Source organism: Hemiscyllium ocellatum, chromosome 10 (assembly GCF_020745735.1).
Source record: "Hemiscyllium ocellatum isolate sHemOce1 chromosome 10, sHemOce1.pat.X.cur, whole genome shotgun sequence".
In the NCBI taxonomy this organism is placed as follows: Eukaryota; Metazoa; Chordata; class Chondrichthyes; order Orectolobiformes; family Hemiscylliidae; genus Hemiscyllium; species Hemiscyllium ocellatum.
This window is the reverse complement of record NC_083410.1, coordinates 18,196,474-18,214,072: the sequence shown is the minus strand read 5'-3', so window position 1 is coordinate 18,214,072 and position 17,599 is coordinate 18,196,474. Positions and strand designations below refer to the sequence as shown.

General features: G+C 40.4%; 1 protein-coding gene across 12 annotated transcripts in view; it reads right to left on the bottom strand.

The window, feature by feature from the left end:
- Window positions 1–17,599, bottom strand: part of cep170aa (centrosomal protein 170Aa) — a 168,265-nt gene that overhangs the window by 39,781 nt on the left and 110,885 nt on the right. For 6 of the 12 annotated variants that reach the window (XM_060831300.1, XM_060831304.1, XM_060831307.1 and 3 more), the window contains 3 exons: window positions 15,682–15,790; window positions 11,337–13,262; window positions 10,620–10,881 (listed from right to left, as the gene is read on the bottom strand). In XM_060831300.1, coding sequence (XP_060687283.1) covers window positions 10,620–10,881; window positions 11,337–13,262; window positions 15,682–15,790 — 2,297 coding nt within the window. The remainder of the gene's footprint in view (window positions 1–10,619; window positions 10,882–11,336; window positions 13,263–15,681; window positions 15,791–17,599) is intronic. The other 6 variants (XM_060831303.1, XM_060831306.1, XM_060831312.1 and 3 more) reach the window with 2 other exon arrangements.

The following is a 17,599-nucleotide window of genomic DNA, read 5'->3' as shown; positions in this document are numbered from 1 at the left end:
TCTTTGATGTCATAGCTGGCTGAATGCTGCATTGATGTCAAGGGCTGTTGCTCTCAACTTACCTCTGGAGTTTATTTTTTTCATCTACATTTGAAGCAAGGCTGTACTGAGGTCAGGAGCTCAATGGTTTTAGCAGAACCCAAACAATGTGAGTAAGCAGGTTATTCATTTGCAATTATGCCTTCGATCAGTTTACTGATGATCATGAGTAGACAGATGGTGAGGTCATTATTCAGGTTGGATTTATTCTGCATTTTGAGCACAGGACAAACCTGGGCAGTTTTCCACATTTTGGATAGATGCTAGTATGAAGGCTGAAATAGAACAGCCTGACCAGAGAAACAGCTCACACTGGAGCTCATGTCTGCAGTATTATTGCTGGAAAGATATCAGGGCCCATAACTTTCTGCATTATGTTGTGTCAGAATACATCAGGATGAGTGGACATTCCCTTTGCAGATTTCGGGTGGGGCAAACACATTCGTCCAGCAACCAGAGTTCCTGGGCTAATTAACAGATGGCTTCCTCCCAAATTATGTGGAAGTCTTTGGATAGATGTAGGCAAAATCAAGGACCTTCATTACCAAAGCACTGATGTGCCATTTAAGAGCACAGCTATAAAATTCTGGAAAGTTAACTAGGAGCTTCTGGTGGCAGAATGGTGACACTATGTCCACCTGTGAGCAGACCTAGCCATTAGAGTCAAAAAGTGTGGCGCTGGAAAAGCACAACTGGTCAGGCAGTATCTAAGAGGTAGGAGAGTCTACATTGAGCATAAGCTCTTCATCGGGGGCGGGGGTGGGGGAAAGAGAACTGAGAGATAAGTGGGAGTGGGAAGGTAGCTCAGAATGTGATAATTGGAAGAAGGTAGGGGTAATGGTGATAGGTTGGAGTGGAGGGTGGAGCGGGTAGGAGGGAAGGACTACCTGTCCATCTTCCTTCCCACCTATCCGCTCTACCCTCCACTCCAACCTATCACCATCACCCCTTGCCAACTTCACTCACCTATTGCATTCCTAGCTACCTTCCACTCAGACCTCCCCCCATTTATCTCAGCCCCCCACCCCATATTCCTGATGAAATGCTCAAAATGTCAACTCTCCTGCTCCTCAGATGCTGCCTGATCAGCTGTGCTTTTCCAGCTCTCCACCTTTTGACTCTGATCTCCAGTTTCTTCTAGCCCTAGCTATCAGCTGTGGACCTGTATAGTCAATTAGAGACTTTATTAATGTAGATTCAATTTCTTTTGACTGGAATACTGCAACCTCATTTTACATCCCTATAAAGTTTGAGGCTTCTAGAGGGCGAAGTCATCAGGGTTACACCTGAAGTTAAAGACAGTTTTAGCATAATATCAATCCACTAAATCTAGTAGAAGTGTCAATTTTGAAGCAAAGGTGAATTACAAGATGATTTCCAGATTATTTTGGTCCTGCCTCTTAATAACCTTCATAATTAATTTGGAGTGAAATATAACTGGAGCTGTTTTCAATTGATCCAAGGATCATATGGACTAATAACCCAGAATTTAGATCAGAGAGGTGCTGGAAAAGCACAGCAAGTCAGGCAGCATCCAAGGAGCAGGAAAATTGACGAATCAATGATTCCTGATGAAAGGCTTTTATCACAAACGCCAATTTTCCTGCTTCTCGGATGCTGCCTGACCTGCAGTACTTTTCCAGCACCACTCTGATCTAAACTCTGGTTTCCAGCATTTGCTGTCCTCACTTTTGCCTAATAACCCAAAAGCCAGATAATAATGCACACAGTGACTTCATTTGTCATTTGAATTTAAATCCAGTTTTAAAAATATCAAAAATAACCATCTAGCTGTTGTTGCACAAACATGAAGCAAAACTTGTTGTCCTTCTCAGTCTGGCCTGTGTTTGATTCTAGATGCATTGATTCAAGTGTCCTCTGAAGAGGCTTTTCAAACCACTCAGCAGCCAAATTACATTATTAATTCAAGAAGGTTCACCACCTACCATATGCAGTACATAATAACATATTACTTTTATAGATTTTAAACTCAACAGACCTTTAGGATAAAAACTTCAACACAAGCATGTTACAACATCTCTGGTTGTTTCAGTATAGAAGGTGCCATATGATAATGAAAAAAGGTGATCTCACCTAAAGTCAGGATTGGGTTTATGAAAATTACACCTCTAATTTAAGCATTAATTTGCACAGAAATCAATATTTAAGTAGGAATGAGGTTCCATAGGGCCTTCTACATCAGAGAGGAAATAATTAAAATATTATACCTGTTCCCTTGAAACTGAAACAGAGTTCCTCCTGTACTTTACATTGCTGAACTAAACAGCTTAAAATAAATTAATTTTAAAAAAGGAGTACTGTTAGATGACAGGCGCTATCTAGTGGTAGCGATTGGTCAGTAAAGCTTGACACCCATGGCAGTCTGCACTGACTGTCTTTTGTCACTAGATGGAGCCCAGGGCCTCGATTTGCATTCAGCAGCAAAACCAGGATCTAGAAACGAAGACAGCAAAGGCAAGACATAGAGCCGAAAGTTAAGAACATACAAGGCAGAGAACGGGTTCTGTGGGAGACCGGGCTGAGGTGCAGCAAGTTGGGAAACAAAGCCAAGGGGAAGGGAAGCAAGGCAGGAAAACAAGAGCCCGAGAAGCAAGCCTGGGGTGAGACAAGTTCAGGATGGAGCAAGTTGGGAGACAAGGCCAGGAAGCAATGCCAAGAGGGAGTAGAGATCTCTTGTCCACGGTCACAGCAAAAGGAACAGGGTGCCTGGAATGCAGACAGTGCAGTATTGAATGTTGATGTGCAATAGCAATCAGTGAAGATCACATATACAAATGAACGAAAATGAAAATGACGACAATACTTAAAAACAGGTACCATGAGATAATTAACTATAAAATGAAATAATATGAGTACAGCTACATAAAATGAGAATGACTTATGTTAAAATAATTATGTAAGAGCCTTTAACGTTCCAAGATTAGGATTAGACATGCTGAAGGACAAAACTAACATCAGCATTCTAATAAAGTCATTTAGGAAAATTTTAATAAACCAATAATGTATAGTTGCTACTTTGTCTTCCTAGCTTTCACGAGTCACCAACATTCCCTTCAAAATGATGTAATTTTCAAAGCATATTGGAAAACAATGAATTCTAGAACTTGAAAAGTTCTCTCTCCATGACTTGGAGAGATTAACTCAATTGGGGGTGGGGAGAGCGAACGAGAGCGCGCGAGAGAGAGATGTTGTCAAAGCTTGTCAAGTCGGCACCCTCAGCAACAGGTCTTCGTTTTTGTCAATATTTAAATTCAACAGGAACACATTGAGCAATCATACAATAGCATCTTCTGAACGACTCAAGCACAATTGTTGAACAGTTTGCAGGAAATGTTGGCATCTAAAGAGTAATAAAAATTTCTAAGGCTGGTAAAATGCAGATATGGGAAAGATATTTTGATCTTTTTTATATTTCATTTACAAAAGATATAACATTTATGAAACAGACTTCAAATTTACACAACATATAAATTTGTAATTTTAAAAGTTAAGCTGTGAATCTAAATTTATAATATGCATAACTTTACATTCAAGTTAGAACATAGAACATAGAAAGATACAGCGCAGTACAGGCCCTTCGGCCCTCGATGTTGCGCCGACCGAATCCTACCTAACCTACACTAGCCCAATAACTTCCAAATGCCTATCCAATGCCCGCTTAAATGACCATAAAGAAGGAGAATTCACCACTGCTACTGGCAGGGCATTCCATGAACTCACAACCCGCTGTGTAAAGAATCTACCCCTAACATCTGTCCTATACCTACCACCCCTTAACAGTTAGCTCGAAGAATAACTGTTATTGTTCTTAAGATATGTATCTAGCAAAAATAAGCACTGCCAAATTTAATCATTTAAATTTTACCTTGGTTATCTGTATTCCAGTCACAGTTAACTGGCTTTGAGAATGGTTCTGCCATTCAATATGATCATAGTTGATTACCCAACTCAGAACCCAGTTTCAGCTTTTGCCTTGTACCCTAAGAATTATATTTAGTGTTTTCCAGAAAACATTTAATGTTTTGGCCTCAACTGCTTACTGTAGCAGAGAACTCCACAGATTCACCACTTTCTGGTTGAAGACATTTCTCCTCATTTCAGCCAATCAAGTAGCTCACCCCATATCCAGAGACTTTACCCCAGTTCAGGACTCCCCTTGACTTTGGGAACATCCTTTCTGTCGTGTCCTATTAGAATTTTATATGATGTCTTCCTAATTCTTTTAATATCCAGTGAATATAGTCCTAACATTAAGATATAGGAGCAGAATTAGGCCATTTGGCCCATTGGGTCTGTCCCATTATTCATGGCTGATATGTTTCTTAACCCTATTGTCCTGTCTTTTCCTCAAAACCCTTGATCCCCTTATTAATCAGGAACCTCTCTCTGTCTTAAACAGACTCTAACTTGACCTTCACAGCCTTCTGTTGCAATGAGTCCACAGATTCACCACCCTCCGGCTGAAGAAATTTCTTCAGTTCAGTTCTAAAGGGTCATCCCTTCATTCTGAAGCTGCGTCATCAGGTCTTCGTTTCTCTTACCAGTGGAAAAAATCATCTCCATGTCCACTCTATCTAGGCTTCTCAGTTGTTCTGTTAATTTCAGAGCGACCACTTATCCATCTAAATTTCATCAAGTACATACCCAGTGCCCTCACATGACAAACCCTTCATCTCGAGGATTCTTGATACTCAGGACCCCCTCCAATATCAGCATGTATTTTCTTAGGTACGGGGCCAAAACTGGTCACAATATTCCAAATATGGTCTAATCAGAGCCTTATACAACCTCAGCAGTGCATCTTGGTCTTGTATTCTAGCCCTCTTGAAATTAATGCGAACATTGCATTTGCCTTCCTAACTGCCAAATGCACCTGCATGTTAATTTTCAGAGAATCCTGAACTATAATTCAAGTCCCTTCTTGCTTCAGATTCCCAAAGCCTTTCCCCATTTAGACAATAGTCTCTCTACTCTCCCTATCAGCGTACATAACCTTTCACTTTCCCACATTGTATTCCATCTGCCACATCTTTGCCCACTTCCCGAGCCTGTCCATTCCTCAACACTACGTCCTTCCACTTATTTTTGCATCATATACAAACTTTGCAACAATACGCTCCTTTGCCCAGATTGTATTACATTAAACAACCCTGCATAACTCCACTGGTTATCAGTTGCCATCTGTGAAAAAAACCTCTTTACTACATTTGCTGCCTTTTGCTAGTCAGCCAATCCTCTATCCATCTCCCTAATACCATTGGCTCTTATTTTATGCACATCTTTCTGTGCATCAACTTGTTAAAGGTCTTCTGGAAATCCGAATAAATCACGTCCACCGACTCTTCTTTGTCTAACTTGTTTGTTATCTCCTTAAAGAATTCTAACAGATTTACCAGGCATGGCCAGCTCTTGATGCAGCTGTGCTGATTCAGCCTCATTTTACTATATCCTTAACAACGGACTCTCTAAAATTGTAACAACAATCACTTCCAAGTATTCCGTAATCTTATTCTTAATAATGGACTCTAAAATCTTACAATCGACTGAGGTCAGGCTAATTGGCCTATAATTTCCTGTCTTCTGCCTCTCTCTCCCTCCTTAAAAAGACATGTTCTATTAGCCATTTTCCGATTCTCTGGGACTCTCCGAGTGCAATGATTCCTGAAAGGTCACCATCAATGCCTCTACAAACTCCTCAGCTGTTTCCTTCAGAACTTGAGATGGTCCATTTGGTCCAGTGGTTTATCGACCTTCAGACTTTTCAGTTTCCCCAGCACCTTCTTGTGATGGCCACTACAATCATCTCTGCCTCCAACTCTCGATGTTCTGGTATGTTGCTGGTGTCATCTGCTGTGAAAACTAATTCAGTTCCTCTGCGATTTCTACTTCTCCAGCCTCATTTTCCAGTGCTCTGAAATCCACTCTGGTCTCTCTTACCTTTCAGATATCAAAAAATCTTCTTTTATATTACTAGCTCGCTTACCCTTCTATTGCTTTTTTTTTAAAAAATTGTCCTCTGCTAGTTTTTAAAAGGCTTTCCAATCCTGTAACTTCCCACTCATCTTCACATTATATGCTTTTTCTCCTGCTTTTATGCTGTCCCCTGTCAGCTATGGTTGTGTTGTTCTCTCCTTGGTATGTTTCTTCTCCCCTGTGATGGATTTTTGCTAGGTCTCCCAAATTACCTCCAGAAACCTCTGCTATTGCTGTTGCATCATCTTTCTGTTAGTCTGCCCTTGTTATCAACTGTGGTCAGCTCCTCCCTCATGTCAGAGAATCACAAAATCCCTATAATGTGGAAACAGGCCATTTAGCCACTGGGTCCGCACAGACCCTCCAAAGAGCGTCCCACCCAAACCCATCCATGCCGAATCTTATTCCCTGTAATCCTCCATTTCCCATGAACAATCCACTTAACCTATTCATCCCTAGCCACTATGAGCAATTCAAAATGGGCAATCTACCTAATCTGCATATCTTTGGGTTGTGGGAGAAAATCCACACAGACAGTGTACGGGCAAACTCCACAGAGTCGTCTGAGGGCGAAATTGAACCTGGGTCCCTAGTGCTGCACAACAGCAGTGCTAACCACTGAGACACTCTATTATAATATTATAGGTAAAAACAATGACTGCAGATGCTGGAAACCAGGTTCTGGATTAGTGGTGCTGAAAGAGCACAGCAGTTCAGGTAGCATCAGAGGAGCTGTAAAATCGAGGTTTCGGGCAAAAACCCTTCATCAGGAATAAAGGCAGAAAGCCTGAAGGGTGGAAGGATAAGCTAGAGGAGGGTGGGGGGTGGGAAGAAAGTAGCATAGAGTACAGTAGGTGAGTGGGGGAGGGGATGAAGGTGATCGGTCAGGGAGGAGGGTGGAGTGGATAGGTGGAAAAGGTGATAGACAGGTAGGACAAGTCATGGGGACAGTACTGAACTGGAAGTTTGGAACCAGGGTGAGGTGGGGGAAGGGGAAATGAGGAAACTGTTGAAGTCCACATCGATGCCCTGGGGTTGAAGTGTTCCGATGTGGAAGATGAGGCGTTCTTCCTCCAGGCGTCTGGTGGTGAGGGAGCGGCAGTGAAGGAGGCCCAGGACCTCCATGTCCTCGGCAGAGTGGGAGGGGGAGTTGAAATGTTGGGCCACAGGGCGGTGTGATTGATTGGTGCGGGTATCCCAGAGATGTTCCCTAAAGCGCTCTGCTAGGAGGCGTCCAGTCTCCCCAATGTAGAGGAGAGCGCATCGGGAGCAACGGATACAATAAATGATATTGGTGGATGTGCAGGTAAAACTTTGATGGATGTGGAAGGCTTCTTTAGGGCCTTGGATGGAGGTGAGGGAGGTGGTGTGGGCGCAGGTTTTGCAATTCCTGCGGTGGCAGGGGAAGGTGCCAGGATGGGAGGGTGGGTGTTCTGCCTCGGAACACTTCAATCCCAGGGCATCAATGTGGTCTTCAACAGTTTCCTCATTTCCCCTTCCCCCACCTCACCCTAGTTCCAAACTTTCAGCTCAGCACTGTCCCCATGACTTGTCCTACCTATCACCTTTTCCACCTATCCACTCCACCCTCCTCCCTGACCGATCACCTTCATCCCCTCCCCCACTCACCTACTGTACTCTATGCTACTTTGTTCCCACCTCCACCCTCCTTTAGCTTATCTTTCCACCCTTCAGGCTTTCTGCTTTATTCCTGATGAAGGGCTTTTGCCCGAAACATCAATTTTACTGCTCCTCAGATGCTGCCTGAACTGTTGTGCTCTTCCAACACCACTAATCCAGAATTATAATATTATGCCTAGTCAAGCTTCTCCCTCTCAAACTGCAGAATGAATTCTACCATATTTTGGGCACTGTCTCTCAGGTGATCCTTCATCTTAAGCTCCCTAATTAAGTCTTCCTCATTAGACATCCCCAAATCGTGAATTGCCTGCTCCCTAATGGAGTCTACCACAGCAGTCCCAAAGAAAATCATGACATTCTACAAATACTTCTTCGCACAATCCACTACCAACCTGATTTTCCCAGTCCATCTGCATAAATGAAGTCCCTATGATTATTGTAACAGAAAAAGTACTTAAAGATCCTGATTTATTTTCTTCCCAAAATCCTAACTACTGTCAGGAGGTCTGTACATAACTCTAATCAGAGTCCTTTTTCCCTTTGCGGTTCTTCAACTCTACCCACACAAATTCTACATCTTCCGACCCTATACTACTTCTTGCTATGGATTTAATTTCATTACTTACTAACAAGGCAACCTTGTCCTCTCTGCCTGCCCTTTCAATAGAATACATTTCTTTGGATATTTAGCTTCAAGCCCTGATCCCCTTGCAGCCACATCTCTATGATACGCACAACATTATAAAGTTCCTGCTTTGCCTGCCCCCTTCTATAGTTGTCCCCTTATCTGCTGTGCTTGAAGTTGGTGCCTGAACCTTTCTGTACACTTGTCTTTTTACTTATTCTTGAAATTTCATAACTTTGGCTGGGCACTCCCACCCCAACCTTAACTTTTTCCACAATTCATATCAATGCTCTGTACAATTGCAGCAAATCATCCCTGCTCCTTCATACAAATCCTCTCACTACAAAGACCAATATATCATTTATCATCTTCACTTCCTGCTGCATCTGCACAGTTACTTTCAGCAACTGGTATACATGGACACCCTGGTCTGAATGAAATGCCCCCTTTCCTAATCTAATGACTGAGTTAAGAATCTGCCTTTCAGTATTTGCTACTTAAGTGGATAACCTTGCATTTACTCACATAATATTTCAACTGCCTTTGCATTTGCCCACCCTCTCAACATAACTGGTCAGAATTATCTCTGCATCCTTCTCACAGTATATTCTCCTACCCAGTTTTGTTTCTTCTGCAAACTTGGAGATAATATATTAATGATTTAGATAAGGGAACTAAATTTATGCTGTGAATAGGTGAGGTCCAAGCACTGATCCCAGCAGTAACCCACAAGTCAGTGTCTGCCATTCAGGAAATGACCTGTTTATTCCTGTTCTTTGTTTCCTGTCTGCCAACAGAGCTGAAAATGTGTTGCTGGTTAAAGCACAGCAGGTTAGGCAGCATCCAAGGAACAGGAAATTCGACGTTTCGGGCCAGAGACCTCTCCTCATTCCTGATGAAGGGCTCTGGCCTGAAACGTCGAATTTCCTGTTCCTTGGATGCTGCCTAACCTGCTGTGCTTTAACCAGCAACACATTTTCAGCTCTGATCTCCAGCATCTGCAGACCTCACTTTTTACTCTATCCATGTCAGTACACTACCTCCAATTCCATGTTTAATTTTACATGCTAGTCCTGTAGAATGTGAAAAACCTTCTAAAAGTAAAAGTAAACCATATCCACCTTCGTCCCTTCTCCAATCAACTCTACAGGTTGTCAAACATTTTTGTTCCCTTTAAATCCATGCTGACTTTCTGATCTTGTCACTGTTTTCCATGAGCTCTGCTATAATGAACTCTAGCATTTTCCCTCCTAATGTCATTCATTCTTTAATTCCCTCTACCTTCCTTTATCACTCTACCTTTTTTAAATAGGAGGGTTACACTAGCTACCATCCAATCCACTGGAACTGTTTGAGTCAACAGCATGTTGGATGATGGCCACCAATGCATTCAGCATTTCTAAGGGCATTTCATTAAAGTCTTCCTCTGGGATGATGATCATCAGGCCTTGGCATTTTAAAATACTTTGGTCCTATCAATTTCCCCCAAACCATTTTCTTACTTATACTAATTTCCTTTAGTCCTCTCCTCTCACTAGACCGTGTTCTCCAACATTCTTGGGATGTTATTTATGTCCTTATTTGTGAAGACAGAACCAAAATATGTAGTTAATTGGCCTACCAACTCTGACTCCCATTATAACTTTCCCAGTTTCTGACGGAAATGGACTTCCATTTGTCTTCAATAATATTTTTCTCTTCATGTACAAACTGATTTTAGAAGTTTTTAATATAGGTATGTTCCCCATAAACTTACTCGTGTTCTATTGTCCCCCTAGTAATGAATGTCTCTTTCCTGTAACCGAAACTGCTCCCAATCCTCTGGTCAGCTGTTTTTTTGTTGTAGCCAATTTGTTTGTCCCTTCCTTGGATCTAATACTAAACTATCAATTATCTGGATCAAAGGTGCACCTCAACTGTGACAGGGCTCAATTTGCTCAGCTAGTTACATACTGTAACATAAAATGATGAAGTAGCTAAGGCACCAGTTGTAAGTCACTATCCATAGTCAAGCCTAACTTGGATTGATTAAAAAAAGGCCAAAAAGATGATGATTGGAACCCATTAGATTCTCCAGTCCCACAGTCAACTTCTTCAGAGTTATTAGTATATACCTCTGAAGCAGTGGGATTTGAACCCAGGCTTCCTGGCTCAGAATGTAGTAATGGTAGTACTACAACTCCACAAGAACTCCTTTCAGTCCATTGCTAATAATTAATTAATGGTAACAGAAATAAGAATGGAATATAGTCCAAATTATAACATTAACTCAATTACATTATAAAGGTTAATCAATAAAATTAGAACACAGAACACCTACTTTGATATTGAAAGATACCTGGCAATTTCCTCACTGTGAGCAGTCCAGTCTCTTATGTAGTCATCCTGTTCCTTCATTTTGTTTTTCAGAAGTACATTGGTAGTTGATGCAACGCTACTGCTCTGCGGTTTAGTGCTTCTCAGCGCTGTACTGGTGCGTAGGCGGGTATGCTTAGGTGAACTACGATTCGACCCAAATTCATCTTCAGAAGTTGAAGCATAATCTGTAGGGAAGCGCCTCCATCGTGGACCTTGCAAAACAACTAAATATATAAGCAGCAAGGACAATTTTTGTCTACAAACGTACAAAAGGAAATAAAATGAATGTTCAATAAAAGAGTTACAAACATATCTCTGTACAGCTTGATCATGGAAGCATGATTACAAAGTATCGCCAAACATGAACTTCAAATTACTTAAATACCATAATAATATAAAATAAAACAATACTTAGATAATTATAGCATACAAAATGCAAAGTATGCCACATTAAATAATTAAATATCCTAGCAAAGTTGGAAAATAATAAATGGTACAAAATAAAAACATCTTCTCTGCAATGTTTATTAAAATGTGACTTTTTGTTTTGAAAATGAAATCTCAGTGGGAAAAAAACTAAAACAGTATAATACTGAATGAAATTTTACTATGTATAGATGGTTTCTTTTCCCATTTGACCAATTACCAAATATTTTTATCAGAATTGCATGGAGTTTACCTGATGAAGAACAGTGTCCTGCCATTGATGCTTTAACTTTAGAAGAATCAGGCATTCTTGAAATACTATTAGCACGAAGTCTAGGAGAAACTTTGCTATCCATGGTTGATGTACCACGCAAGTTACTCCGAACAGAAGAGTCTCCACTTCGACTAACACTACTTCTAGTTACAGTTGCTTCAGAATCACTGCGAGCCGATATAGAACCCAGCCGATTACGTCGTGGTTGGGCAAGGAGGTCTAATCTAGAGGGTGTTTTTCTGCCTGAGGGCGGTTTCGATGTAGTTGAACTGGTTGTGGATACTTCAGACACTACTGAAACTTTATCAACATCTGCCAGTTCAGTATCTGATACATCACCAAGGCGTGCCCTACGTAAAATAGATGCCCTGGTTGGCCGAGGCTTGGGCAAGGCAGTTGATTTGCTAGCTGAACTAATAGCAGCAGTTTTTGACTTGGATAATTTATTGCCCTCAAGTTTAGAATGTAATAGTTCATCTGTGGATGTAAAGGATGTCCTCCCTTGTGATCGGCTGGAATAGGTCTCTTGATCTGAAGAAAGAAAATCGGAGATAGTGGACTGAGGAAAACTTGATGTTTGGTCATCATCTGTCAAGTCAAAAGATGCTTGTCTTGCTCTGCCAGTGGTCTGTACAGGTCTGCGAGGTTCGGATCTAATGCCAAGGTCAGAAGCACGACCTTTAGTTTTCTTGTCTGCAAGTTTGTCCTTAGCATTGGTTGCAACTGTCTTCGACAAATCCTTAGGCGATTTTGTGAAACTCTTCTCCTTGTGAAGGTTACTTAGAGTTCTTCGTTTTTGAAGAGACTTCTTTTCTGCGTCTCCACTAACTAAGCTAATGGTACTAGCAGTGTCAACATCGGATTCAGGGGAAATGGAATCATCCCTGTGATAGCTTGGGGTTTCATCGCCACCATCAAGCTTGTTCTCATCCTTCAATTTTGCCTCGAGAAAAGCCATTACTGATTCTGTATCCTTTAACAAAATTGTAGTGTCAACTGTGGATTCTGTCCCATTAGAACTACTTCTCTCTCTACTCCGTGTAGTTATAGATGCATCACCTGGTGACCCAGACTGCTTACTAATCCGAGGTATAAGCTCTAAAGGTACATTACTACTTGGCTTTTCTATGGTGAAGCTTCCCTGTCTGACCAAAGGCCTGGGAGAATCCTTTCTTTCTGTATCCCCACCTTTAGGAGTCTGTCTTCTGCCAGACTCTTCTGACTTCTTCTGTTTTGTTTCTATTTGCATCTCTGCTTTGTCCAAAGTGCTCGAGGCAGGTGTTTGCCTGCATTCCCGTACATCAGCTTTGAGAGAGGCGGGTTGCCTAGGTGACACTTCTCTGCTTTTGTCACTTTGGCTAGCAGCGTTAACCAAAGGCTTACTTGTAGCTGTTGTTTTAGAAGAGCCCTGTTGGTACAAACTCTCTTTATGGCCCTGCTGTTGAGCTGTAGGTGAAGACAGTCTTATACCTGGTATTCCCTTGATAGTCTCAGCTTTCACTTTAGTAGATTGAGTGCAGCTGGACTGAAACACTGCACCTTCCTTGCTGTTCATTGTCTCACTACAAATATCCCCAGCACTATCAGCTTTGATAGCAGAGCCGCTCTTTGACCGGCCTGTCTTAGAAATGCTGCTAGTGTGCTCCCTTTGTTTGTCTTTCTGATGAGGTGGAGTGGTAGTTTCTTTTTCAGGAAGCTCAGTGTCTTGTTTTTCATCGACTTCACGTCTTGATTTTGATAGGTTTAAAGTAAGGGAACCTTTTGATTTTAAGCCCTCTGCCATTTTATCCTCTGTTGGAAGTTGGGGAAGTGTTCGTCTCTTTCTCTCTGCAGCACTGGCTGATGCAGTTTCTGATGTGGTTGATGTGCTTTTTACTGAGACACCAGATTCACTAATGTCTGCATCTAGCAAAAGAAAAATTCATTTTATATTGCAACAAATTTAACATTTTTTAAAAAAAAAGCTAATATTAGGAAAAAGAATCATCAACAGACCTTCCTTAACACAACCACACCACGAGGTGAAACTAATTGGCTTCGCCTTCCAGTGGGAAGTCTACAAGTGATTTTGCCAAAAATGTATGTTTGGACTAATCCTGGCTACTAATCGGAGGCATAACACTTAAAGATTTAGTAACTGTTTAATGAAAAGCTGACAGCCTGTTAATTCCACAATTAATCAATTTTCTTTTTAAATGGAAAAGGTTATTTGAATTATCTGCAAAATAAAACTCCTTGCAGAGTTATATATATGGTTTCTGCTAATTTTCTGCCTTTTCTATTGTGGCTTCACATGAGTTATTATCTCTGCTTACTTTGACTGGCAGAGGGAATGCTTTTGTGCCTGTTATTCTGCTCAGATATAAATAATCTCAAACCCTCAGGGATGGATTTCAAGAAAATGTAAACACAGGTGGGGAAGGGACCATGCATGGATTCATTTCTGGAGAAAATGCAGATCCAGATCTTAAAATTTTAAAAATATGTTAACATCACAGGTGAATTAAGTTTAAAACAAAAGAACATTGCAATTATTTAGAATCTGATTGTTTTAGAATGCTATGGATTGTTTCAGATGCAGTGGTAGAATTTGTCAAATTATGAACAGAGCATTTAGTGCAGGTTTTTGGATGTAGATTGGCTTGAAGCCCACTCTGAGATGGAATTAGAGAATCAGATAGGCAGGGCAAAGCTGTATGCTTCTAATAATATTTGTGTTAACATTATGACAAATATACTGTATGTGCTTTATTGAATGGCCACTTCATTTGTTTCGAGAATTTTCTACTCACCAATCATATTACACAAAATTTCTAACCTCAAACTCATTTGACTAAAGTCGTCCTAAATAATTACATTCTAGTATAAAATATCCTGAGACAGAGGCATTCAAAATTAAATTTACTACCAAAGACAAATAGAAACAAACCCCCACCCCAAAATAATTTCCAAACACATCAACCCATTACATTGATTTGCAAGATCAAGATGGCAGGTTAAAATGGCAAGCAACTGGAAGGTCTGGGTCTTGTTTGTGAAGCAACTGGAGGTATTCCACAGTTAGCCAGTCTGAAGTACCTTGGCACCACAGAACATCCCATTCTCCTTTTTTTTTTGCAATCCTTCTGTTTAAATAAACTATTTCAAAATTGCTAAGTAGTATTATTTTTAAAATGTTGACAGTTTCCCAATATGCTATGTTGACACCCATGCACATGTATAGCTTTTATTATAGAAATAGGTTAATCTTTAAGGAGCCATTTTGACTATTCAGACTTCAAAATCTGACAAGAATGTTTTATTACATCTTCAGTTTGAAGCAGGAACAATGGGTCATAAAATGAAGGTGAATGAAATTAAATAGCTGATGATTCAGTAACCACAGAATTCATACAAGTGGGACTGAGATCTACCAAATCATTTACAGTATGGCAAGTGAAAGCAGACAGTCATTCCCTATTTTTGGTGGAGGAAGGACACAGGTAACAAAGTCAATTTAGTTACTGGGAGTAAGTAGCTGGTTCACATTAAATGCAAACATAGTGGTTAAGACTTTTATATGTAAACGTTTTACTTGGTAATTTGCTCCTCATTATCATCATACAGAAAATGAAGACTTCTATAAAACAAATGTTATTCTGAAAAGCATAGTTACATCTTAAAAATACTGTTACCCTAATGCTTTGTAACCTATATAAAAATACATTCACTAATTATACTGCTTCCTACTTCTATTTCATCTATCTTTCAAAGACACTATTTTCATTGCTGTATGAACTTTGCAGATTTTCCAACAGAAAAGGTAAGGAACCTAATAAATGGACTCATGTTGTTCTTCAGCTAGCCAAAAGACGCACAACAACATTGAACAGGAGCAATCTGAACAATTTATCCACTAGGTTTCTCTTTGGATTTGTTTTTTGTTTCTGGTAAACTTTTATTGCAGTCCCTCCATAGTCAGATAAGGAGACCAAAACTGTGCAAAATACTCCAGGCACTCTCACCGAAGCTCTGCACCACTGCAGAAAGACATCCCTGCTCCTCTACTCAAATCATTTCACTATGAAGGCCAACATACCATTTGTTTTTATTACCTGCTGCAGCTGCATGCTTACTTTCAGTGACTGGTGACAAGGACACCTACGTCTCATTGCATCTTCCCCTTTCCCGTCGCACCAACACTGATCAAATTGATCACAGTTACACAAAAGTTTCACCAAAAAAACATACTGAAGAACTGCCATGTTTGAACTGCCTATTGTACCCATCTTTAGAATTATTAACAAATGGACATGTAGCAAAGAATCATCAGGTGATTAGTTACCTTGGTCATGAGTACCAAATGTTGCTGGCACCACATCGTTAGCAGCTAAATGTGCCCATTGGGACACCCACCTAGGGGTGCTGGATGTAAAGGAACCTTCAGGTTGAGTCTGAAAAATAAAAAGTGTCAATAAAATTAACAAAATAATGTTAAACTCCAAAAGTAATTTAATTTTTTGTTCAAGTGTCTGATCCATTTATTGAACAATTAGTATTAGAATGGAAAACTTATTCACACTTGCACTAGAACTCCAGATAAGCACCTCTGAAATTATGGTTCCTCAATGCTTAGTCACAGCACAGTTTTTAAATCGAAAAACTTCACTGATGACCCAAGATACACTTCTAAATCTCTAAAGACAAATATTAAATGGCTGTTCAGAACTAAATGTCCCCTACCTAGAGTTCTGCAGAATCAACAGGGCTGCGTTTGCCTTTTTGTTTCCTGTGTCTCGATTGATGTCAGGTGGTCCAATCAGCTTCATTTATTTTGAATAAAGCTTTCTATTGGTTTGTTTGAGTCAAAGGTTTACTGGACCATTTCAGATGGCAGTTAAAGGGTCAATGACTTGTTGTGGGTATAGAATCACATGTAGGCCAGACCCAGTCAGAACAGTAGATTTTCTTCCCTGAAGGACGTTCGTGAACAAGATGAGTTTTTATGACAATCTTCAATGGTTTCATAGTCATCAGACTTTATCAAAACTCATTTATTGAGCTTCAAACCCTGGGTCTCCGATTACTAACATTGACCTTCAGACAGTAATCGCCTGGCGCAAGAATATGACCACTGAAACACCTTATCTTCAAGCAGAGTCAGCAATGGGAAACACAGACTCATTACGTTCCAAAGAACAGTATCCACTACACGTCATCAGGAGTTCCAATTTTCAATATCCGTGCCTTATCAAAAGGTATTTTATAATCCTTACAAAAAAAGTCACAACATTAACTACAAGCAAATAGGTTTCTAATAAATTATTCATTTTCCAACTGAATTATGATTCAAGAAATAAATGCCCATCAAGGAACAGTCGCATTTAAGTCCCTACAGCACAATTTACCCAAAACAAAACCTAAAAATCTTGAATGCAGTAGCAACTGCAAGAAATGGGGACCAAAACTGAAATCATTTGTGGACTTTATCTAATTTAATTACATTGATCATTAGTCACTGTAGACTTCAGGCTCTCTGCCTGTATTCCTGATGAAGGGCTTTTGCCTGAAACGTCAATTTTACTGCTCCTCAGATGCTGCCTGAACTGCTGTGCTCTTCCAGCACCACTAATCCATAATATACATAATATATAATCCACCTTTCCAGTCCAGATTTTGTCACAGGTGCAAAATAACGGTTATATTTAAATCAGAATAAAAACAACATCATAGGGGTGCTCTTTCATTAAAGAGCACACAACCAGTGGAGGTTTAACCAAAAATGATCTACCTCAGGTGAGGGAGGAGGTTGAGAAGGACAGCCCTTCATAGGAACCTCAGCTGGTGCAGGAAGTGAACCCACACTGCTGGCAATAAACTGCACTGCAAACCAGCCATCCAGCCAACTAAACTAACAAACATCGAAAGAGGTAGTGGCATTATCACTGGATTGTTAATCCAGAGATTCAAGTAACATTCTAGGGACCAGAGTTTGAATCCCGCCATGGTAGATGGTGGCATTTGGACTCAATACAAATCTAGAATTAAGAGTCTAATGATGACCATGAATCCACTGCTGTTTGTTGGGATAATAATATTTACCTCACTAATGTGCTTCATGGAGGAAAATGTTATCATTACGTGGCCTACATATGACTCCAGACGCACAGTAATGTAGTTGATTCTTAACTTCCCTCTGGGCAATTGTTACAACACAGGGTAAACCCCTCTGCTAAGTTAAACCAGACACAGAATCTCATGCC